We start from the raw sequence: 26,500 nt of genomic DNA on the forward strand, positions 1-26,500 counted from the left end.
TTTAATACACAGTTCACATTTAAAACTCTGTTGGCCTGAAATAAGATATTGTGCAGTATGTTTAAAGTATGTATTTTCATGATATGTGTTTATGGTTGCACTAAATCTAGCCTAATTTGCCGTTTAAAAACAAGATCTTCTAAAGTGATTCCAGTAACATTTAGGTATACGCATACGTCACCAAAGACGTCCTCGAGAGTTTCCAGTTACTCAGTTGCTGATAATTTCAAGGTCTGATATACGGCGTAGTCTCTTATGATTTCAGATTCTGAGTACGGTTTGTGTCGAATCACTCAATTAAACGTATCTGTGCTTTCAGAAACTGAAACATTAGGTAAAGATGGACTGTTTGTGTTTTAACTGCTTCTGCCACACCCTCCCGTTTCACGTGCAGCTGTAGGAAGCAGCGCTGAATGCGTACGGATCTGTGAGAGGAGGAGGGGGGCGAGCACTCGCAGCATCAGCAACACACACATACACAAAGAGGGCAGCGCGCGTGCTGTGACTTGAATGGGAGATACCGAGTGCCGCGAGACAATAAAAAAGCATCCGAACTGATCGCTGTGGTGCGACACGCAAAGAAGAGGTAGGAGATTTGTGCAGACGATCAAACGTTTGTTTAAACTGCATTGCTTTGTGGGCGATACTGACCTTGTCATACAGCTCATCTTCCAAAATCCACCATTCTTCACAGATGTGTGCGCAGCTGGGGCATCAACACTGAACGTCTCGAGCGGCATTTCGTGTTGAAATGCATGATACAAAATTGCCATTGTTTAGAAAATGCCGTCTATACGTCAGCATCATATCATTCTTGAGAATACGCCTGGTCAGTCCTGCTCTTTCTTGCCGTTTATTTATGAATGACAGTCGTTTTGATGAAGTGAGGCTGTGAATTTCTGAGCGATGTTCGCAAAGGATTGATACCGTGTTTGAATTATGAATACATCATTTAATTCGTCGGTCATTCATAATGTGCTTATGGGAACTGGTGCAGGCGATTGCTGGTGCCCTGAGCTACAGTGTCGTTTTCTCTCACGATGCATAGCCTACCTGCCACAATGCATGCTTTTGTGGCAAAAATGCCATCGTTACCATTGCACGTTTTGATAAAGCACATGAATGGCCAACACTCACTACAAAGATAAGACAGACGTAGATTACAGATAATGACATAAGCGTAAAATGATACGAAGGGTCTTTTATTTAGACTACAGGCATTTTTAATAGACAGCGTCTGGCCCAATTTTCTTTCATCATGACGTAACAATGATGTAATGCCTAACTGTATATTAAATGTCAAAATTGTCTTTCTTTGTTGGTGTTGTCCATATACAAACGCACTAAACTGATCTAGGGCTCGTGCTTGTTTGAGTTGTTTATTGCGCATTAAGCACCGCTCAGACATTGTTACAAGTGATGTGAGGATAACTATTGAATGCAAAACAAAAACTAGATCAAGTTCTGATTTCCACCTACTTGCCACTTAATAAGACACATGAATAGATGGATGTCTTTTGTATTTGTCACCATCAATTGCGTTTGTTTAATAAAAACATCTGAATTATGTATGCCTATAGAAATAAATAGAAGGAAAAGCTGGGTTTCCTTCTCAAAAATAGTACGAAAAAATAGAAATATTGTCTCCTTTGAATTCACAGCAGACACACCAGCTGTCTTGCTGCTCTTTCAGTCACATCCTTAGGTCTGCCATTTGAAGTTGAAACATTGCCATTTTTAAAACAGGAAAAAAAACCCTGAAGTCTACTGCTGACCTCGGGTTGGGGGTGAGTTCCCCTAAGACACCCTGGAGATTTGTGCGTTCTAGTTGAGGAAGCCAGAGAAACTGCTCCTGAGGCTTTGCTCCCACCGTAAATAATGCATGAAAAGGCCAATTAATATTAATCCATAAATGTACTGCGTCAATACAAGTTGACCAGTGAAGGGGAAAAGCCCTGTGCGCTTGACCTGGGTGTCTGTGCTTTTGTTGCTGAGACAGACGATCCTACAGCATAATCCGAATAAGGTTACACATCTTTAGAGAGCAGTGGGTGTGCCTTAAACATGTTGGAAGGATGTTATTTTCCATCACATTATGACCTAATTAAGCATGCTTTATTTATTCTCACGGACACGATGCGCGACAGATATGACATTGTCCCTAAAACATTATGTGGGTATAATGTTGTCATCTAGTGTAGTGTGACACAGTCAAACAATACAATATAGAGTCTTCTATTGATCCCTACGGTATTCTTTATGGCCCTATAGTTCGCAGATATTCAAACAGGAATAGACACTGATAATATGGCCCTCAGAGATGGTAACACAATATGTACTTTGGTATTATTGGAAAATAACTAAAACATCTCTCACAAAGAGAGATGTACAGAGTGAATCTGAACTATTCACTGTAACCGCTGGTCGTGAAGTATATATTCAACAACGACGGGCACTGATTGAATGTGTGTATGGAAACAGGGCAAACGTCGCCTAGATACTAGAACACACAATCTCTGACATGTAGGTCAGTCAATTAGCCAGGGAAAGTGGCGATTCTCATGCTGTTGAGGGTTAAAGCTTTAAAGTCTAGTTTTCTACCCTTGATAGTAGGCAATTATGTGCACATGTAATGCAAACAGCAAGATGTGGCATATTAATATGCTTCTGTTCTTATAGGTTTTTTTCAACATAAACCTCATGCTTGGCTGTTGAATTTTAAAAAGAACAAACACCTGCAGACAAATCCTTCTGATCCCAGAACATTTTAATTATTAATAAAGAATGTTAATAATTAATCTGATTTGTTGTTGCTTTGACGAAGACTTGTATGATGAGAATAGTGACGCACACACAGAGACAAAAGGTTTTTTTACACTACACCATATCCCTCACAGAAAGCAGTTTATATTATTAGTTTTTACAGCTGTTTTGAAGATTCTGAGTTCATTTCACTGTATTTGTGAAGACATTTTCCAAAGATTGATTCGCAGCCAAACACACCCATAGATGTGGGGTCAGATTTTGGTCCCCACAATGAAAGCAAAACCCTGTCCACACTAAACACACACAGACAACAAGACTGGACGAGACCTTTTTCTACGATTGATTTGAATCTCAAGTAGCCAAACACAATCAATACAGACCAAAGACAACAATGACACTGCAATATTATTGTAGGAAAAAGGGAGATATGAAGATCTAGACACAAGCGTGAAGATTTAGTGAAAGGCAGCTGACATTGTTTCTCTGAGTCAGACAACAAAGGCCAGACTACTAGTGGATGAGAGCTGAATGTTACACATGCGTTCTGTGTTTAGTGTTTGTGCTGAGTAATAGGAGGTGACTCTCTCTCTCTCTCTCTCTCTCTCCTTCTCTCTCTCAAATACACTTACACACAAGTGTATTTGAGAAAGAGAGCGACAGGAGACAGATCAGAAATGTGTGTCTGTAATTACATTACCTGGTTTAGCTTTAGTCGTACCTCTCTCTGCTTACACTGTACTGATATAGCTGCTTCACAGCAATAATTGTTACAATCTGCTCAGATTTTGGCAAAACAAGCCATGTTGTACAGAAAATATCTTGAAAACACAGCTTTGTCTTTCTAGTGAATCTGGGACCAATATTTTAAAAACCCATGTTTTATCTTGCCTTACAGACAGTGTTTACCTTTCATTTATTCAGGAACTCTATAAATATATTGATTGAACTTAAGGCCTTCACTTTAAAAATAAAGGCGCTTAAAAGGTTCTTCACAGCGATGCCATAGAATAACCATTTTTGGTTCCACAAAGAACCATTTAAAGAACAATCTCTTTCTTACTTTTTATAATCTAAAGAACCTTTTTTCGCCACAAAGAACCTTTCGTGAAACAGAAATGTTCTTCAGATGTTAAAGGTTCTTTATGTAGACAAAAAGTTCTTCTATGGCATCGAAGAACCTTTTCAAGCACCTTTTTTGAAGAGTGTTCCTGTACATCTAATTTTAAGTATCATGTCTGTTTAACAGTGTAGTTGTAATCTGTAAACAGTACAGTATATACTCCGTATACTTAGACGCCTATATAATGACTTATATTACATGTACATGTATATTATGTACAATAGATATATCAATGAAATAGATACATCACTTAATTTGATGATGTACCACTAAAGTTTACTTTTTTGTTTTTCTCATTGGTTCCTACTAGTACGATTTACTTTCTGTGTTCTACAAAGTCCTCAAACTCTTATATTAAAAGACACTACATGACATTACAATCCAAAAATTGTTCTTTGTTTCATCCACACTGTGGATCAAGTGGAGAACAGGTTTTAACCTATCATATTTATCATAACATATACATTTGAGACTATAAAGTTGGACTCAGTGGATTCGTATTAAGCCGTTAGATATCACTGTGCGGGTAGTGTGCTTTATTAGAGTGGGCTGCTCGTCTGGGCTTATTTCTTCTACAGATCTTGAAAGGTAATGTTTCCAGATTGAATCTGATTCCTCTATGATTTTCTTCTGTGTCTGTTCTGTGGGAGTTTTTATTAAACGCTGATATTCGCTGCCAGCATGAGGCTATAGAGTCACTACAGACTTTGAAGTTTAACGGAACATAGTGCATTAGATTTATAACCTATATTACTTACAATGTAAGATATATTTACATTTGGCAAACACTTTTTCTCAACTTAAAGTTAGATATATACATTCTATAACAAGAATGGGCTCTTAAAGGGATAGTTTACTCAAAAATGAAAAATTTGTATCATGTATTATTCACTTTCATGACTTTATTTCTTCTGTGGAACACAAAAGAAGATATTTTGAGATATGGTTTTGTCTCCATACAGTAGTCAATGGGATCCAATGTTGTTTGACTATCAACATTTTTTTAAATGTCTTCTTTTGTGTTCTGCAGAAGAACGAAAGTCATACAGGTTTGAAATAACATGAGGGTGAATAAATGATGCAAGAAATTTCAATTTTGGTGAAGTAGACTTTTCCACCTACAAGAAAGTCTATCGTTTAATGATACATCACATGGCATTCATGGCCCAGATGGTTGGCTTCAAAAAAGCAAAAAACGGCCGGGGCATTTCAGATGAATGGTTAAGATCTCTCTACACACTATAGTGTCTACTCTATTCAGTAAGTGAACCTAAAAACGTCTTGCAGTTAGTTGTCCTGCTCATTAAGCTGTCTAAAAATGCAAACATCAGCTTTCTAAATACATCTGCAAGGCATTGCATGTTCAGAGTCTATAAGTAAATACAGTCCATCATGTTAATACTCTGTAAACATGTCCTTCAGTGCTGCTGAAGACAGCAAAAATGACAGGTTTAATTGTTTCTGATAACTCCCTAACCGCTGGTGTCCTCTGAGACTGCATATTACCCTATGCGATCTACAATTACGTTGTAGCCACCATAAGTGACCCAGACTGTGCAGTTTACGTCACGGTTATACGTGACGTAAGTGACAGTTTTGCTCTTATTGATATACTAAAACTCTCTATTCAGTTAATGTTGCTCCTTTGAAAATGTTAAAACAATACACAAACAGACAAGCATAGTCACAGCATCGTCTTTGTGCGCGTTGGGCAGTTTGAAATGATCAATGCACGTCTGTTCTTCCTGCCCTGGTAAGCTGGCCGATGAACAAAGTGGCATTCTGTGAGCAGCAACAGAGACAGCAGTATAAGGCGGCACACTACCTCGCCATCATCTCCCACTTTCTCCTCTCTTGGACACATGCGGACATTCAAGCACTGTTTGTCGTCACGTGTGTAAACACATCTAGGACACAGGCGACTATGCCCTCCCACATTGGGGATCATGGGAACAAACATCCTCCAGCTGCTTGTGGAGAATGCACAAAAACACATTGTTTGAGTTTTATGGGGATATGCATCCGTTTTCACACTACTTAGGAACATGTATGTGAATTTGTCATCATTTGAATATATGTCATTATCATGTGCATTGTGCACAGACTGACACACACGCCACCATAAGCATTCGTGAGTTCTCTTTGCACCTGTGCAATGTGACACCTGACTCAAGGTAATACTCGAGCTCCACAGTAACAGCAGGCAGGTGGAACAGACACACATGCGCGTACACACGTACAAACTATCCGCTTGTCTTGATAAATCGACAACCAGGTAAGCCTTTATTTTTGCGTACTCCCCAGACTATATAGGTGATCAAGCTTTGCTTGTGAAATGCGGCGTGTAGCATGAGCGCGTTACAATAGGCTTCTGTTTATGAAACTGATATTATTTTGTCAAAGGCTCTTTGTGTCTTATTCATTGTCCAACAAAATAAATGTATACACATTCAATGATAACTGCTTGTTTTCATTGTTTGTTTTAACTGTTATATATTATACTTCTATTAAATTAATATCAAGCCAAGAAAACATACTGTGGTGTGATAAATGAGTGACACATATATGTAAATAAACTGTATTTCTCATCACATAATTTGTACAAATCCTCCTCTGAAATATTCATTATTTTAGAGCATCTTTTTTTAAACCTGTCTTTCTTGTTTTTAGCCTATACAGGTATTTTGTAATATCAAGTAATACATTACTTTTTAGAATGCGTAGAATGTGTAGATCAGTCTACACTGGAAAAGCCATTTGTAGATTCACACAAGGGCTTTTTTCAATTCTCGACAAGTTACTTGGAAAACACAAAGCTGACTCAATAGCTTGCTCATGTCTCTGACTGCAGACATTGCAAAGGGTGAAAACACAGCTTGAGGGAGTTGCATGGAAAATCTGGAAATGGAACATGTAAGACTTTCAAGTCCCTATGAAATAAAAATTTCCTGTTTCACTTTGTTAATGCCCATTACTAGATTTGTTATAGACAAATTTTTTTGCCTTGCAGTCTTTAGTCAAAATCTGAAAATGTCCTTCTCTAATGATGTCAGTTTGATGGTCGGAACGAACCATCAAACCCCTCCCCTCCAACTAACAGTCTGCTTCAAGTTCTCTTTCTGCGATTCAATCCAATCCAATTTGAATTTGGAATAAACAATTCATAACCTCTATTTTTTTTATCGGTCGATATTCCGTTTTACCTGAGAATAACACGTCAAACACAACTGGACTTTATGTAGCAAAGAATGGAGGCCTGTTCTTCAGATCTGCTGTTTATATATATATATATATACTGTATATATATATATATATATATATATATATATATATTATGTTTATAATATACACTCACCTAAAGGATTATTAGGAACACCTGTTCAATTTCTCATTAATGCAATTATCTAATCAACCAATCACATGGCAGTTGCTTCAATGCATTTAGGGGTGTGGTCCTGGTCAAGACAATCTCCTGAACTCCAAACTGAATGTCAGAATGGGAAAGAAAGGTGATTTAAGCAATTTTGAGCGTGGCATGGTTGTTGGTGCCAGACGGGCCGGTCTGAGTATTTCACAATCTGCTCAGTTACTGGGATTTTCACGCACAACCATTTCTAGGGTTTACAAAGAATGGTGTGAAAAGGGAAAAACATCCAGTATGCGGCAGTCCTGTGGGCGAAAATGCCTTGTTGATGCTAGAGGTCAGAGGAGAATGGGCCGACTGATTCAAGCTGATAGAAGAGCAACTTTGACTGAAATAACCACTCGTTACAACCGAGGTATGCAGCAAAGCATTTGTGAAGCCACAACACGCACAACCTTGAGGCAGATGGGCTACAACAGCAGAAGACCCCACCGGGTACCACTCATCTCCACTACAAATAGGAAAAAGAGGCTACAATTTGCACGAGCTCACCAAAATTGGACAGTTGAAGACTGGAAAAATGTTGCCTGGTCTGATGAGTCTCGATTTCTGTTGAGACATTCAAATGGTAGAGTCAGAATTTGGCGTAAACAGAATGAGAACATGGATCCATCATGCCTTGTTACCACTGTGCAGGCTGGTGGTGGTGGTGTAATGGTGTGGGGGATGTTTTCTTGGCACACTTTAGGCCCCTTAGTGCCAATTGGGCATCGTTTAAATGCCACGGCCTACCTGAGCATTGTTTCTGACCATGTCCATCCCTTTATGACCACCATGTACCCATCCTCTAATGGCTACTTCCAGCAGGATAATGCACCATGTCACAAAGCTCGAATCATTTCAAATTGGTTTCTTGAACATGACAATGAGTTCACTGTACTAGAATGGCCCCCACAGTCACCAGATCTCAACCCGATAGAACATCTTTGGGATGTGGTGGAACGGGAGCTTCGTGCCCTGGATGTGCATCCCACAAATCTCCATCAACTGCAAGATGCTATCCTATCAATATGGGCCAACATTTCTAAAGAATGCTTTCAGCACCTTGTTGAATCAATGCCACGTAGAATTAAGGCAGTTCTGAAGGCGAAAGGGGGTCAAACACCGTATTAGTATGGTGTTCCTAATAATCCTTTAGGTGAGTGTATATGCCACATTGTATTTCTAAACTGCAATTTATACTGCACCAGGGTTTAGTTCATAAGAGTAACACTTGGATCAGAATTGCCTCATAACGCTAAAGTCAAGCTCTGAAGGCAACCCTGACATCCAAGTCTTATGGGCTACCGCTGAAACATCTGTGTTCATCTGATCTCCATAACCAAATGTCATCATTCATCCTGAACCCACCCAGTTAGATATATCAGTTTTCATGCCTCAGTTAACATATTTAGTCTGTTATGACTGCTTTTTGAGATACAGGTATAGAGATTTAAGCTGCGATTCAATGGTTGTGTTATATTTTTTCCTAAAGCAACCAGGAGCAGCAGTTGTAAATCAAGGTGCAGAAGGTTCAAACCATGTTCCCTAAGGTTTTTCTTCAGTGGTGTGCAGCTCTATCCAGCTGCACGGCTCAACTAGGTAAAAGTGTGCTTTTGAGCACTGTAAGCACAGTCCGCTAGACCAGCTTTGCTATATGCTGTGCAGTCAGCCATCCCATTTGCTTTAGTGATTTTTAGCTGTTCCTTCAAGCCACACCATTGTACGACTAAGGCTAGCTTGCTGTCATAGTATATGGTGCTACTTAATGCATTAGGTTAAGGCTTCAGGCGCTACGCTTAATGTGTAGGATTTACTGACAGCTAAATACATGTATGCTGGTGTATCTAAAACTGTTTATCTGTCTTTGTGTGGTGTATAAAGCTGTTGCATATGAAGCTAATGGAAAACCTGTGCGATGTAAAGGTGATTATGCTAACTCTAGCTAGCTCTTGAAATCCCAACCTGATCTCATGGGAATTCGTAACTATTTTACTAGGTGCCTAATTTGTAAGAATTCTTACATTGTGAATCGTACAAAAATGTATGATTACTAGAAAAAAGCAATACTGAAGTCCCACCATTAACCCTGCCCCAACCCTAACATCACTGGCACGAAAGCAAACCCTACTAAAATGTACGAATGAGTTCGTACGAATTCATACGAATTAGCCCAAATTAGCCAACTTGTAAAACAGTTTTTTTACTCTCAAGTACATTTTTAAATATTAAATTTTCAAATATTGAATATCATACCTTCCACAGACGGCCCAAGGCTCTTGATAACGGGTGTGTTAGATTTATATTTGAAGCTAATGATTAAGCACTGACAATAGTTGTATTGGGACACCGAGGGGGCCCTAAATAAAATTCTGCTTAGGGCCCCATAATACTTAAGTATTAAATGTTCAATACTTAAGTACATAAAAATTTTACTTGAGTAAAAGCAAGAAAGTACATCTTTAAAGGGGTCATATTGGTTGGCTAAAACAAACATTATTGTGTGTATTTGGTGTAATACAGTGTGTTTACGCTGTTTACGGTTAAAAAAACCCATTAGATTTCACATACCGTGTTGCTCCTATGTGCCCCACCTTTCTGAAACGCCTCGATTTTTAACAAAGCTCATCGCTGTGAAAAGCACTGTTTGCTCGGATTGGCCAGCTACCCAGTGCGTTGTGATTGGCTGAATACCTCACCATGTAGCGGAAATGTAACGCCCCTTACCATATTCGGAACATCAGCCTTCAAAGCATATTGACAACTGATAATGTCACCCGTACCGTGTGAGTTCAAGCCCGAATATGATCCAGAAAATGCATTTTTGCAGATTAATCAACTTTGCCAGCACGACTTTGCCAGCAGAGCGTAACATATCGGTAAGGTTTTATTTAAAAAAAACTATTAGATTTAACAATTACTGTAGCTAGCTATCTTCTTGAGCAGCCTTTGACGCTGTGTTTCGACACAACGCGAAAAAGTCAATAAGACATATTGTAAACAAGGCATTTGTTGCATCCAGCGGGGACATAGTTACTGAATATAATGACTTAATATTGACTTTTTTCGTGTAGCATCACGCTGCAGGGGAGAACAGCCAGAGGACAAGAGGCTAAATCCAGCTCCCGATGGATTCAGCCTCGTAGATATAAAACCATTTCTGCATTTGTGATCGTAGGACCGACAAAAGCTTACGTTTGAATAGTCAGTTGCAAATTCTTTAAAACTGAAAACGTACTTACAGTCTGTGAGTGAGAAGTTGCAGACTGTCCTTACAAAGTTGGATTTGCCCCACTTTTTAGAAACAGCCTTTGTGCACAACCAGGTGTTAATGTGCTGCACACACTCGGATTTTGGAGTTTTGGAACAGTGTTGTAAATAAAACTTAACCACTGATTTCTAATTGTGTCCTCGTTTGGAAGACCCAACTAAGTAGTTTTTCTTTTGTAATGAAACACACAATGTCTCCACGACATGGCGGCAGCAACACCAACTACAGCGAGAACACTACTTTCTTTGCGTATACATTTTGGGCGGTGTTCTTCAACGCTTCTCACGAACTGACGTAGAAATGTGGGGGTGTGTTTAAACGAGGCGTTTTACGCAGGTTTGGATGAGCCTCCGCTTTTAAATAAAACATCTCTTTTGGTTTGAGACTTTAATTTTTGCAATTTTACGTGTCTAATATACAGGTACATCTCAAAAAATTTGAATATCATGAAAAAGGTCAATATTTTTTGTCACTCATTTCAGAAAGTGAAACCCATATATTATATAGATTCATTGCACATCGAGTGAAATATTTCAAGCCTTTATTTCTTGAAATTTTGATGATTATGGCTTACAGATAATGAAAACCCAAAATTCAGTGTCAAAATTAGAATATTACATAAGATCAATAAAAAAAGGATATTTTAAACACAAATGTCAAGCTTCTGAAAAGCATGTTCATTTCTATGCACTCAATACTTGGTTGGGCCTCCTTTTGCATGAATTACCGCATCAATGCGGCGTGGCATGGAGGCAATCAGCCTGTGGCACTGCTCAGGTGTAATGGAAGCCCAGGTGGCTTTGATAGCGGCCTTCAGGTCATCTGCATTGTTGGGTCTGGTGTCTCTAATCTTCCTCTTGACAATACCCCATAGAATAACAGGTCAGGCGGGTTTGCTGGCCAATCAAGCACAGTACCACCATGGTCATTGAACCAGCTTTTGGTACCTTTGGCAGTGTGGGCAGGTGCCAAGTCCTGCTGGAAAATGAAATCAGCATCTCCATAAAGCTTGTCAGCAGAAGGAAGCATGAAGTGCTCTAAAATGTCCTGGTAGATGGCTGCGTTGAGTGTGGACTTCAGAAAACACAGTGGACGAAAGTCCTCTTTGAATGAACGAATCTGTATAATATCTGGGTTTCACTTTCTGAAATGAGTGACAAAAAATATTGACCTTTTTCATGATATTCAAATTTTTTGAGATGTACCTGTATGCATGAACAACTTGTAACACACCAAAGATACAGGAAAACACGAAATCGCGTCATATGACTCCTTTAATGCACTTAAGTATTAAAGGTAAAAACACGTAAAACTGTTAGTGGAGTAAAAAGTATGCGTTATAATCGAGTGAAGTGAAATTTGAAATATTTGAAAAATGTTCTTGAGTCGAGTAAAATGTACTTCCCATCTCTGCCATAGTTTTACCAACAAAAAAAACCTTGGTAACCACAAATGGACCATTGATTTGCTACAGAAACCACAATAAAACTTTTATTTACAATTAAATAACATAAATAACACTAAAAAGAGCTTAAGACCTATGACATTTTATTAACAACTATTTAAATGCCCCATTAGTTTATATTCTTTGATCAGGCACAAATCATCAAAATCATACACAAGGGCTTATTGGTATTCCTCACAGCACCTTGTATTGAAAATTGTGACCCTGCCTATGAAATCACAGCTAAAGTTGTCTTTTTATGTGATTTTCTGTGAAAATATAACCATGATAGCTTTAATATTGACTGAGTAAGGCCATGTCAAAGATTAAAATCATAGTGAAATGAATGAAAGAAATCAAACTTTGCCGCTCCTAATCTCCTATTCCTAGTCACAATTTTGATGACTTCATTCCCCTTAAATTCTTTTAGTATATGAGTTTTGTAGGTTAATTGTGTTTGTGTTGTAATTCAGACAATTTTTTTTAATGTTTAGTTATGATAACTTGATTGTTTAAGTACAAACAACATTAGGGTTTACAGTGTAGTATGACTTAGTTTAAAGGTGAAACACTCCTTCCCAAAGCAATTTAAAAAAGGTGGCGCTTTACTGGGCACTAGTTACAAAACTAATCTTTGCTATTAGCCACTGCAGGAATATAACTGTCTAGCATGTATTTTATTGCAATACTGCATACCCATCGTAGGGTCTTGGCTTTTCAACTCCTTCATGAGGGTTTTATGGGATATCTTATGATTTATAATATAGAAACATTGATTTTAAGGCTCAGTTCTAAGAATCCAACTACAGGCCCATTTTTATAGCCCTCCGGTTCCCAAACAAAGGCAGGTGGTCTGGGCTAGAAATGTATAAAATAAGGATTAGATCTAGTGATGATATCATGCACTGCACTGTTAGTTTGTACCATTAAAATAAGGTTAAATTAGCAATGGAGTAACGTTTGTAGCTTGGCTCTTGTTTATGTACGTCTGAGGTAGTTTTAAAGTCTCCTGCTGCACTGCATGTGGCTGCTTTGCGTGCTTCTGTCATAACCCCCTGTCTGACCCTGGAGCTTCTCTGATGCTCACAATTCCTTTATATGTGCTCACGTGCCAGAAAATGAGAAATAAACAAGTTCACTATCACGTGTACAGTTGTGTCGCAGGTGCATGTGCAAAAACACATCTGGAGTGGAATCACAAATGAACACACTGTTTTTTCCTCACAGCTGAGACAGTTCAGACAGGATGACCCTGTGAACAGTCAGAGGACACTGTCTTCTCACATAAAGACAATACACTCATACAAAACTATGATGTTACACTGTATTCATGTACTGTTTCCTCTGCTTATCTGTGCTGTGTTGCCAAATGGTTTTTGTCTGCCAAAAGGGAGTTTTGTGTACTGGTGACAATTTTGGCATTTTAGATTTGGCATTTTCCTTCCACGTTTTTTGAATGTTTCAAAGAAACAGAAAGTTGCTTCTGTATCCAAAAATACAATTCCATGCCCAAACTGAAAAGATCTAAGCTTTGCTGTAGCATTGAAGTGACATTTTATTGGAATAACTGATAAAATTGATATATTAAAATTTAAGTTGATTCTGTATTAAACTTGCAATGTTTTCCCAATATACTGCATCTTGCTTTAATTTGAAATAACTTGTGTGGGGGTGCTATCGACATCATATTCTCCATATATCTTCATAATTTGTCTTTTTCTGTAAATATTTAAAAACTAATTTAATGTATCAAAAAGAGTGACTAAAGCCCATTGCACATTGAGTCTGAAATTTACGTCCGAAATTTCCGCACGTTAAAAAAATAACAACCTCACGTTGTGTCAATCACATTTACACACTGTCTCCGATATTTTCGTCCGTCATAAAAAAATTCGGACCGGGTTCGATTTTCTGCGTTTTTCGCATCCGTCAAGCATTTTGAGTGACCTTTTTTAACAATTGAGAGACACCGTACAAACGAGAGGCAAATACGAAAAAACGCATACGAAAATTTCGGACTGTATGTGCAAAGACCTTAAGCCTCGTAAATCGTAAACGCAAACATTGCAAACACCATCTCTGCTAGTTTGCCATGCAAGGGTAAATAAACAACTAGGTGTTTAAATACATACATTGTTTTTTTTAGTCAACAAACACTATATTTAAAGGCTATTGTTATTCGAGCGTCTTAGTGTTGCATTTTGCCGTTATCTAATGCAATTTTCCCTAAAAGCTGTGGAGAGTTCACAGTTCACACTACTGCCTTTGTAATGCTATTTACTGAAATAATACTCTAAAATTACACACTATTGTGGAGCTACCCACACACATGTCTATGGCATGAAGCTTGTCATACAGCGAATATGTGTGTGGGTGAGCTTTTACATGTGGTATTTCTGTTCTATGTAAATTAAGCTTATAGAGTTTGCCATAACAAAACTTTTCCTTACTGCAGTTCAGTGTTAATTTCGTTAACGAAAACTATGACGAAAAGTAATCGTTAACGACATGTTTTCACTGACGAAAACGAGACGATAACTAAATAAAAATGAATGCATTATAACGAAAACTGTAATAAAAATATACTGACATTTTCGTCAACTAATAAAAACGAGACGAAAATATTCTTGTCCCACCTGGCGGACATCAGTTTGCGCGCATGTGCTGCTTATCTCATATAAACGGCAGAGAGAAGTCTCTGGGAGAAGGGGAAGCACACACATGTATTCTGTGTCTCCACGCGGGTTACAAAGCGTCTTATTTTCTTCACGATCGCCGGTAAAACGCCGCAAACTTGAAGCGCGACTGCAGGCGAGTCACCCCGAAACACATTACGAAGGCAAGCTCAAAGGTTTTATATGCCAATGTTAACTTAACACGAGCTGCTGCATAACGTGAAATGCAACATAGAGTCAGCCAAAAGAAACCAGCGCTGTCCTCTACTGATTATAGAAGTGATGAAGTGAGTCAAACTGTACATTCCAACCAAATATGTAACATGTTTGCATGACTAAAGAAATGTAATACAATTTATATAATATGTCTTTTTGAAAGCTATTCTCATTCATTGCTGTCTCAAGCAAAGACAGTGCGCTCTTTCTTCAAATAGGCATGCCATGAGCCAATAGCTTTTGAGTGTGAGCCCTGTCAGAGCGTTTCATTGGTTGAATGAACTGAATGAATACGCCCTACTTAACGAGTCAATTGAGTCAAATGGAATTGAACGAACTGGAACATGTCGTTCATGGTCTAATACTCTGCGTTCCAACAATGCATATCTAGTTACTGGAATTTTCTGAAAAATAAAGGTAATGACCTGGTTTAATTTCATTCTAAGGTGAAGTAAATTATGTCAAAACAGTTGAATCTTTGTATGGAACATTTAATTACACCAAGTAAATGATTTAAACCATTTAGATTTTAGTAGACTAAATATAATGTATATTTATTCGACTAAAATGTTTTTCATATTTCGTCGACTAAAACTAGACTAAAACTAAAATGATGGGGTTGACTAAAATGTGACTAAAACTAAATTGCATTTTCGTCAAAAGACTATGACTAAAACTAAATCAAAATTTGCTGTCAAAATTAACACTGCTGCAGTTTGATTGCATTATTAAGAAAACCGAGTTAATAAGAAATAAAGACTGCATCCACAAACTGTGTTCAGCATGAAATATTTTGACATATTTGTGATATTTGCATAATTCTTAAATTTGGAACCCAGAAAACAAGAAAGTCATAGTGGAGTGATCTAATGGGCCTAAAAACAGAGAAGTATTTATAAAACAAACAAATAAAGACTGAGAGTGGAAAGGGGAAACAAAACGTACGATCAAGCCTTATGATCTTTTAATATCTCTTAATATACCTCCTATTTTCTTTTCAGACTTGCACACAAACACATCAATGAAAAATCTCTGTGTTCATGCTTATCCCCCCTCTATCCTTGCTGCAGACAAAGCCCGTCGTATCCATGGCGACGGACTGTAAGGAGGCTAAGCTTGGGGCGCAGGTAGAGGTAACAGTATCTGAAGGCCCAGGTAAACAGAAGAACAGAGTGAGGATCTTTCCGAGGGCCCGCTCTTAAAGTGACAGTGCAGTCAAACACTGCATAACAAACTAAAAATTGTTCTGTTTTTAAGACGTCATCAGCACTGTCTCTTTAAGAATTGTGTGCTGTGTCTGTGTGTTTTTAAACTTTATCTGCTGTCCTGAATATACACACCTTTCTGCGTAAATCATATACTCTCAAGTTTATAAGCACGTTTAACTATAAATGTTCCACCTGTGAATAATTTCATTCTTTCTCAGCTAGAATGACTGTGTGTGGCATGTTTTATATTTGAGTAAAACTTGTTTTATGGGTATCAAGCTTATTCCAGCAAAAACAAAAATACTGCTGACAAAAGAAAAGGACTGTTATATGGGCCCTTAGGCTGACGCTGTTTTCTCAAGACAAATTACAAAGACAACTTGTGAATGTTCAGGAAACATCCCAACATCAAATCAAAACCTTACATTTATTTTTGATGCATTAAAAGTATGCACACATGCATTGCTGTGGGGGGGCCAGTCAAAATATTGTCAGCTGAAGTACAAATTTGAATAACTGACATACTGAGTTCTGAATTGTTATTATTTATGATAATTATGATATGATAATGAATAATCATGCACTAAAATTTGTAGTTGGAGTGGAGCAGTCAGGTTCAGACGGACGAAACAAGGATTGTATTGTAACATTTTCGAATAGATTTGAGTATGAGAAGCAAGGTTAAGTATTCTTATGTTGTCTAGTGGGACAGACGTGTGTTAAAGATGGAGAAGAACAGACCAGTCTGAGGAACTTAATGTAGCTGGTGTCCACTCACATTATATGCCTCAGTGATTGAGGACGCCTGCAGCACAACATTGTGGGCCGAGAAATGGGGTAGCAGCAGTTTAGAGGGGAGATTACAGTCAATACAAGATAGAAATAACATTTGTAGGAAATCTTATACTAACACAAACACTATCATCACGCCCTTAACTTTGGAATGCTACATCGAAGTGGCCACGGACATGAAGGGACCAAATGTCTGCTTTCTTTGTTTATGTTCCATTGTGTTTTTAGCAGTAACATGCTTACTGTGTAACTCCACACTACTTTCCAATTTTAGCCTGTAACAGATCCACTTTGTGGTGTAGAATGGCCACGTCACACCAGGCGTTTCACCAGGAGCCCCTACAAACAACAGACATTAAGTGTAGGGTACACACAAACACATGCACTTAGACAAAAAGTACTTTTGAGCTTAAATAAAAATGAAATAAAAATGAAAACATTCATTGCTTTTTAAAAAGTCTGATATAGTACACACACCCATCCCAGAATGCTACTGGAAAAATGTATTATGGCTTCTAATGAGCCAAAAAGAGCCACAGCCTCAAACCTTCCCTTAAATAGGACACTTGCATGACACTTGCTGTGATATTTTACGATTACAGTGATTTGTACGCAGTGTATTCCCGATCTGCTCTTATCTCTGTAGCGTTTATGATTCATAATAACTTGTTGCCCTCAGGAGGTGCAGCCTATCCATAGCAAACCCTACAAACCAAAGGTCCATTTTCTTATCATCCGTTTAAGCTACAAGGAAACCCCATGACACGATTATGTCAGGGAAGCTTTGCATCTACAGTTTTCCGTTTAAATAGGTAGGATGATAAATATTCTGTACATTTTATCTTTAATGTGTTTACAGTATGTGGTTGTGCGTTTATACATTGATGATTGATTTGTAGTCAGAAATGGCAGGATGGGAAACCACTTGTCTTATTTTGGATAATGCATGGATTAGTTTATTTGTATTGGACGTTTTACAACACATATTGTTTTAAAGTAACTTTACCAAGAACAGCGCTTTACAAACACGCCAATGAGCGACAAGGAAAAACTATGATGTTTAGAATAGATAAAAATTTAACTTTGAGGAGCTGTTAGGAACCTACAGCATATCCCTATGCAACATCATTATGAATTAGTTACAAAGCTGTACAATATGTAATGCTTAGTTGTTTGCCTAAAGTGAATATTATGAATATCTGATTATTATTTACACTAGAAATTCAAGGATTGTTGATAATGTTTCTTAAGATATTTTCCACAGTTTGAAAGATATTTCTAAGAAATATCTTTGTATCTCTGTGGGCCTCTTTCAACTAATTCAGTGAATAATGACTTCATTGGAGGTCTAAAGAACATCTAAGAATCACTTTAACAAGCTGAAATAGATTGCATCAAGACTGTTAACTTTCTGTTAAACCTCTTCTCATAAACACTTTATATTTCAGGTGATCACATTATCTAAAGGTGCTTATTTAGCAGTTGGCATTCAAGGGTTGGCTTGTTTCCTTTAGTTCCATTATGCCAGTTCAATATCAAAGGGCCTTGACTTTACAGGATGTTGAATCTGGGCACTATAATAGCAGGTGCTTGTGTCAGAACAAGGGCTCCACCTGATATAACATGATTTCATGCCTATTCTGAACTTTCTGTATTTCTTTTCATCAAGGCTTTTTCATACATACAATGTCATATATGGTTCTATTTAGGTATGGACATGAAAAAGTTAGCATTAGCTTCTTTGATAACTTGGTACTATTTTTTTCCTGCTCTCCTGACTCCACTTTTTACCAGAGCGGCGACGGCAGGGCAAATTCCAGCCATTCCGTCGTCTGTTTGGGAAGAAGAAAAGGAGGGAAGCTGAACGTGGGTTTGAGGGATCTGAACTTAAGCCTAGCCATTCCACTGAAGATGTTTGCAATGGGGGGGTCTCAGTTAACCAAGAGGACGATCCACATTTAAGGTAAAATTCTGATGTTCTCATGACCAGTTTTATTCATTAATCCTATTAATAATTAATTTTAGATTCATTATTCATGGGTTATTCCAATCAGTGTCCATTTTGATGCAATTTATTAGCAAACCTTATTTTGCTTTATTACACGGCTCGTTGAAATGCTTGATTCTGATTGGCCAGTCACGACATTTGCAGATTTGTTATTCCCAGATAACAACCGCGAAAATCTAATAACACGGTAACCCGGATGCAGCAAATCATTTTGACAGGTTTTTTTTACAAATTAAATATAAATATGTATTTTAATAACATGTATGACATTATATTTACAATGATTAAACCAGCTTGCCTGTTCGTGACATTTGAACGTCGTTTCTGACCTTAAAACCGAAAGTAAACGGCTTTTCCTCGCGGCAGGTCTGCATTTGGTAAAAATGAGCTAATAAAATATTTCAAATTCACATTTCATGTCCAGTTTTTTCCTCATGTGGCAAGTAGCTGTTTAATAAGCGGGATAATGTACAAACAGCTGGCTGTTATCGCAAAATAAGCCCCGACAGTGTGATCAGGACCCGACGCGAAGCAGAGGGGCTTATTTCTTACTTATAAAGATTACGTATATTTCCAGCGCTGAAATTTAAGCAATTAAATATTTAAAATCTTTAAACATAACAAAATAATTTCTGTAAATCACAGAATTTTAGAAAATGGCTTTTCACAATACATTAATCCAACGCTTCTGTGCTTATGACATATACCTATAAATAGTCAATTTAGAAAAAAAACTGAAAATATTGAAAGAGTGTTCTCTTAATTTTTTTCCAGAGCTGTATATGCACAGCACCTGTTGGGTTAATAAATTGTGTGATGAAAACATTCACTGAATTTCTGTCATTTAAAGTGTGTTTATATCTATTCACAGAGAGGTAAGCACCCTAGGGTCTCGAGCTTTTTCACACGAGAGCATATTTATCCCTGAGGACTCAGAGAAGGCACATCCAGGGCAGACAATGTCCCAGGAGAACGTTTCAGACAAAGTCAGGAACATTCAGGTGAGACGGTGTACAAACGCAGTATAATTAAAGGACGTTTGTTTATACTTGCATACACAATCAAGCCATGCACTATAATTTCATACCATGATATGCTATCCTGCCTTTGAAAGCCTAGCTGTAATGTACTGTTTTCTCCATAAAATAATCTACATTCTACATAATGTAGAGAACATGCTGTGAAAATACAGTATAACCTTGATATCTTTAACATTGACTGAATATGGTCATGTCAAAGTTTGAAATCAAACTTAAATTAATGATTGAAATCAAACTTTGGTCCTTGTTATCTCAGAATAACATTATGAGACTTTAGCCTGATTTTCACAGGCAGGGTCACATTTAGTTTTTATGATAAAACATTATTTATATATAGGTATATTTAGGGCTTTTGAAGATTTGAATAACACTTGGTTGAACAACTGTCCATGCTTCTGTTGACAGAAACAAATAGGACATAATATCAAGTTTGGTCAGAGACCTCCGTCACTTAGAAAGAGTGAGGGAGATGAAGGTAGCTCAGATGAGGAAGATGTACCACAAAGTCCACTGAGGGTTCTTGCTCAGGTGGAAAGTGAGCCACTAGAACCCGAGGCCAAGGAAAAGGTAGATTTTTATTAAAATTAAACAATACAAAGTCACATGGTCCTGCTGTTTATTATAGTTTAAATATGTACAATCTTCAGCCAGTTAAAACTGTATAGTAATACAGACTCATCTTTCTGCCAAAATATGAATGTATTTGGCAGATAATGTACGCTACTTTCAGTAAATTCAAGTTATACATTTTAACAATAATTGTGTTTCCTGGGATTTGAATCCATGACATTTGCAGCAACTGGACATAAAATTGTAAAATACTGTTTGGCAATGATTTCACCATTCCCATTGGCAACTAACATGTTTTGTTGTTGTGTTTTTTCTTTATAATAAGGCTACTAGCCATGATCCAATCCATCACAGAACTCCAGTCAAATCCCCACGTACTAAGCGGCCACCTCCCCCTGGTACAATTGAGTCCATCAATCTAGACGCTGTCCCACAGTTTGTCCCATGCTTGGACAACACCGCTGCCAAACACAAACTGTCAGTCAAACCGAAGAACCAGAGGGTGTCACGCAAACATCGTAGGTTCACACAGGTAAATGGGATGGTGATCTTCACAGGGAACGGTGGCTGTTTAAAAAGATTTGACATATGAAAATATGTTTTACTGTATCTTTTAATACATTTCAGGAAGTGGATCTCTCTGAAATGCAAGAAGAAACTGAGACACAAAAACATGAAGATGTATTTGATTTGACAAGAAAAGACATCCATAGGAGCAAAGAAGATTATGAGCCTACTGAGAAATCCATAAGGAAGCGACTTCAGAATGAGGAGCAAGAACATCTTGAGCCTCAGAGAAGGGAACAAGAGGAAGAGAGAAAGAATGAAGAGCAATGGACAAGAATTGAAGAGCAGAGGCTAGAAGAAGACAAACTGCGCAGACAAGAACAAATGCAAAAGGAGGAAGAGCAGAGGAAAGCCAGAGAAGAGGAAAAGAAGAGGGAAGAAGAGGAAAAGCTAAGATTAAGACTGCAGGAGGAACGAAAAAAGAAAGAAGAGTTAGAAAGAAAGAAGCAAGAAGAGGAAAAGAAAAAGAAAGAGGAGGAAGAAAAAAAGAGAATAGAGGAAGGAGAAAGCATAAGGAAAGAGGAGGAGGAAAGAAGAAGAGCAGAGAAAGAGAGAAGACAGCAAGAACTCAAGGCAGAGCAACTCCGACTAGAAGAGGAAAGAAAACGGGAGCAGGAGGAGAAGAGGAGAAAGGAGGAGGTGGCAGCAGAAAAACACAGAATTCAGGAGTTAGAGGAGAAACGACAAAGAGAAGAGGAGCAACGGCTTCATGAAGAAGAAAGAAGGCGACAAGGGAAAGAGGCTGAAGAGAAAAAGAGGGAGGAGGGACTAAGGAAGAAACAACAGCAAGAACAGCAAGCAGCTGAGGAGCAGGCTAAAGTCACTGACCCAGAGTGGAAGAGAAAGGCAGAGGAACTGCGATGGAGAGAGATGGAAGAGAGACAGAGACCCTTCACTTTCAAGGTATCCTCGGGTGAGAAACAGATACTCTTCCAGAAGGTCAACCTTACCCCTGTTACTCCGGCAACTGGACAACAAGATGAGACAAGAGCTGAAACCAGGGAGGGAGCCAAAGCCTCTTCTCCAGGATGCACTGAATCCCCAACTCTTTCATCATCTCTTTATGTCCCTCATACCGCTATTCTTGTGACAGGAGCTCAGCTTTGTGGAACTGCAGTCAATCTCGATCAGATCAAGGACACAGCATGCAAATCCCTTCTTGGTCTTTCTGAGGGGAAGAAAGCCATGGGCACTCCACCAACCAAGAGCAAAACATCTCCGGATCGGAAATCTGGGAAAACAAAATCTTTACACGAGTCTTCCTTATCTGTAGACCAATCCAATGCTGCTGTACTGGCAGAATGGGCAAGTATACGATCAAAAATTTTAAAAGGTGCTGAGGAGGGAAAATATCCTGAATACCCAGATCAGAGTCACAAGCAATCCCAGAGCAGACCAGTAAGTGAGGATCTAAATACAGTGCCATTCTCTCACACCAACCTCAGGAAGACAATGTCAGCCAGTGCTAAGTTTTCCATTACTCCAGCTAGAAAGAAATTCGCTGATTCGAACAGGAACTCTGAGGTTTTCAGTCAGGAAGAAAGAGAAGGAGGGAAAGTAGAATCAGCATCTACAGAAAGTCCCCCTGTCCCAAAAGAGTTGCCTTCTTCAGGTACCAAGATCCAGAACAGGGGAAGCAAGGTCGTTCGCATAACAGATAGTTCTGAAGAATGCATGTTTGCCAAAGACCTCCCCTCCTTTCTTGTTCCCAGTCCATCACATGAATCTCCCAGTTCACAGATTTCTGAGACTCGGCTGCCAAGTCAGGCAGAATCACAGGACTTTGAAACAAAAGATGAGGGGGATCAGAAGGATCAGAGTGGTGATGAGCAACCCTCGCCTTTTGGAATCAAGTTGAGAAGGACCAACTACTCTCTTCGCTTCCATAATGAACAATCGGCAGAAAAGAGGAAGAAAAGGTACAGCGCAGGTGACAGTTTTGAAGGGGTCCCAGTACCTCTAACATCCATCGATCAAGACTCTGACACGTCTACACTTTCTGAAAAGACAAGCTCTGCTTCTCCACAACAAGAGATTGCTGGGTACCATACTGCCGTGCCCAGTAAAGAACCCCGAATCAAGTTTGGTAGAAGTACTCTTTCTTCACGCAATGAAGGTGATAACTTTGTCCCTAAGCCTCCACGTTACCAAAAACCAGCTGCCTCCCCGAAACCCTCTGAAGGTGCCACACCTCCACTCTCTCCTTTTCCAAAACATGGCAAGCGGACCTCAGGGGATATGATTTCACAAACAACAGAGGCGCCAGGACAGATAGCTGCTGAGCAGAGCAGGGACCATAAGGAAGACATTTCACCATCTGTACAGTCTCAGAGAAACGGACAAGGAGAGGATGAGGTTAAAGAAAAGAAGTCATTTTTTCCATCTATCAGCATTCCATGGAGAGAAAAAACAGATCGCAGGACTGAACTCATCAAAAGAGGTTTGAAATCTGCATGCATTAGAGTTATAGCTATATTTGAGAATTGAATTAAAGTTTGAAAGTCTTCAACTGATTGAAAATTAAAATAGCCGGTGGCTTTAAAACCACTCTTCCTGTTAAATTGACACTCTAAATTTCTGTCTTCACAGAAAAACCATCACTGCAGGCCAGGCACTCACTGGACAGCTCACGGACACAGGAGAAAGAGATAGGACCGTTGTGGATCACTATGGCACTGCAAAAACAGAAAGGCTTCAGAGAACAACAGCAGAGCCGAGAAGAAAGAAGAAGCCAGAGAGAAGCAAAGCTGGCTGAGAAACAGGCCAGGGAAAGAGAAAGCGTATGTATATATCATAAATATGGCCACGCAAGCTATGGTGGTATGTAGCTATACAGTTAATACTGTACGTAATTTGTAAACTATAAGGTTACACTAATGCTACACCTAAATCCTTCTATAACTGCAACTGAAGAAAAAACACAACTGTTCTTTGCATCTGTAAGGTTGGAATGGTCAGTCCCACAGAGGATAAAGGGAATTTCAATTCCAGCCCTCCCAAGCAAACAGCACCTGAACATAAGAGACCAGACACACTCCTGGCCCGCTTTGAACGCCGCGACAACTTGAAGAAAGCCAATACATTGCCCAGTTCAGTCACAGGTGAAGATCACTACGTTTGCTGCAAATAATTTTCTAGTTTGCTTGTTTATATGCTGACTTGTTTTCGATAACTCCAGACCTTTAAAGCCCCTTAAACTGCACAATGTTTGCAGTATTTTAAAGGTTTGGTATGTTTTGATGCTTTTTATACGCCTACTACTAGCTGAATCGCAGGTCCCAAGAAGTGCCCCGCTCAAGCGAAACCAGGTCTTCCGATACATACAACTGAGACAGTCAACACCACAAATGTAGAAAAGAATGTGCTCTTTTAACTGTACATGTTACTATCAATGAAAGCTTATTTGAACAGCAATTTGTGGAATTACACCTGAAACAGATTATTTTCTTTATTTTGACAGTTGAAATAACAGACCCAACACCCTCTCCGCCAGCAACGAAGGATGTGACAAAGCGCTTCCCTCCTGGTGACACCACCCAGGTTTCAACCGAGCCTGCCTGGCTCGCCCTAGCCAAGCGTAAGGCCAAAGCCTGGAGCGACTGCCCACAGATCATCAAGTGATCGAATACTTTGACCCAATAAAAAAGCAAATAAGTCTCATCTCCTTCATGCACATCAGTTAGGTCACTGCACCACAGCTCACCTCTGGCGACACATGGCAACATAGAAACCTTTGAACTCAGTTTTCCACAAATCACAAGCAATCAGGCATTTCCTAATAATTGGTATTTCAGTTTTAAAAATGTATTGCCATAATGACAAAACATTGTGCCTACATACAGATGCTCCGCTCCGAATTCCGTCAGATGGATCAAAGAACCAACGACGAAACACATCTCCATCTCCGAAGCCAACCCTTATTTCTTTGGTTTTCAAAAACGACTAAACTTTCTGTACATCAACAGTTTAATTAATCCTTTCCTGTCACAGTCAATCCATCAATTCTTAGAATCTATGGCAGCAAGTGTAGCCCTTCATGTCTTAAAAGTCAATCAAAAACCTGTTATCCAAAAATCAGTGTATATACACAATGCATGTCAAATTGTTGATCCTAGATATTATTAAATCAATGTGTTTAATTTTCAACACAGTTTAAAACATCTGAAATAAAACAAGACAGTATGCTTTGGTGACAGTTCTGGGAAGCAATTCAAGGGCTAATAATAACGACAACACAGTTGGTATAACCTTGACAAATCTCACTCTTTACTCCCACATGCATGAGCATCAAAACAACAGTTTTGTATTGTTTTTTAGGTTTGGCGACCGTTTTTCATATTTACCCGAATGCGTTGACACCACTTTGTTGATGGACAGATGTGGTCTCTGTTTTCCCTAACTTATTATATTTGATATCTTGGCAAAGTACAAAGATCTTCACTGTGTCCGTGACGACTGTGAGTACTGTCATTTTAACTATTGCTAAAACTCATCATGATAAGAACATGTCGACACTGTTTACTAATGTAATGAACTAACTCTGAACTTCTCAATAATGTTTCCATATCACTATATGCACTAGAGCCGTGCTGTCAATTGACAACAACACTACATTTTGCAGTGTCTATACCCGCCTGTTTCCGTACAACCGATTGCCGGAAATAACAAACTGCCTGCTTGCTGTAACATACTGTAAACAATGCTGTCCTGGCGTAGCGTGTGCTAGCATCTCTTTTACAGCTAATTAGCAAACCCGTGACATGGCAAAGGGATGGGAGATCAGTGCTTCAAAAGCAACATCCCGTGGGGGGAAGAACAAGAGATCTAGCCAAAGAGTGTTTTCTGAAACAAAAACAAAGGAGTGAATGGACTATAACTGGACGCCACCTCTATATCTTTGAAAAAGGCAGCTAACCTCTGATTGTTCCAGAGGGATTTGCTTTAGGTGAAGCTGGACCTGAACTGTAAATCGCTCTGGATAAAAATTATCTAAGTTATGAAATTAATAAATGGAAGCCTTGATCTCTCAGCAGAGCCACTGACCCCACTATCTAATATAATGTTGTATGTATGTAATGTATGTAGGTATGTATGTATGTATAGAAGTGAAACGAAATGGACAGTATTCTTATGAAGATCTCTTGAACTGCAGTTACATCACTTTGTTTTTACATTGGTCGTGTGCAATAGCGTAGCGTAAACAGTGTTGTACGTGATATGAAACAAAAACAATAGTTTGTTGATAATTGCACTTTTTTTGTTCTACTTTAGAAATATCCATTAAGGAAAAAGTGACGCAAATGTTACGAAATGTGTAGAGAAAATTAAAGAAAGACGTTTGAAGTCTACGAAAATGAAATTCTGTTTTTATTTACTGATTTTTTACTCAAAACACACTTTGCTAGTTTAATAGTTAGCAT

General features: G+C 38.6%; 1 protein-coding gene across 1 annotated transcript; it reads left to right on the forward strand.

Annotated features, from left to right (window-relative positions):
* Nucleotides 1–407: 407 nt before the first annotated feature.
* cracd (capping protein inhibiting regulator of actin dynamics) lies at nt 408–26,413 on the forward strand. The gene is made up of 9 exons (XM_057352119.1): nt 408–586; nt 18,690–18,858; nt 19,775–19,904; nt 20,349–20,510; nt 20,839–21,045; nt 21,141–23,520; nt 23,670–23,860; nt 24,025–24,181; nt 24,541–26,413. The coding sequence occupies exons 3-9, from the start codon at nt 19,863–19,865 to the stop codon at nt 24,699–24,701; spliced, it is 3,300 nt and encodes a 1,099-aa protein (XP_057208102.1). The 5' UTR covers nt 408–586; nt 18,690–18,858; nt 19,775–19,862; the 3' UTR covers nt 24,702–26,413.
* The last annotated feature ends 87 nt before the right edge of the window (nt 26,414–26,500 follow it).

The sequence above is a fragment of the Triplophysa rosa genome, linkage group LG15, assembly GCF_024868665.1.
Source record: "Triplophysa rosa linkage group LG15, Trosa_1v2, whole genome shotgun sequence".
In the NCBI taxonomy this organism is placed as follows: domain Eukaryota; kingdom Metazoa; phylum Chordata; class Actinopteri; order Cypriniformes; family Nemacheilidae; genus Triplophysa; species Triplophysa rosa.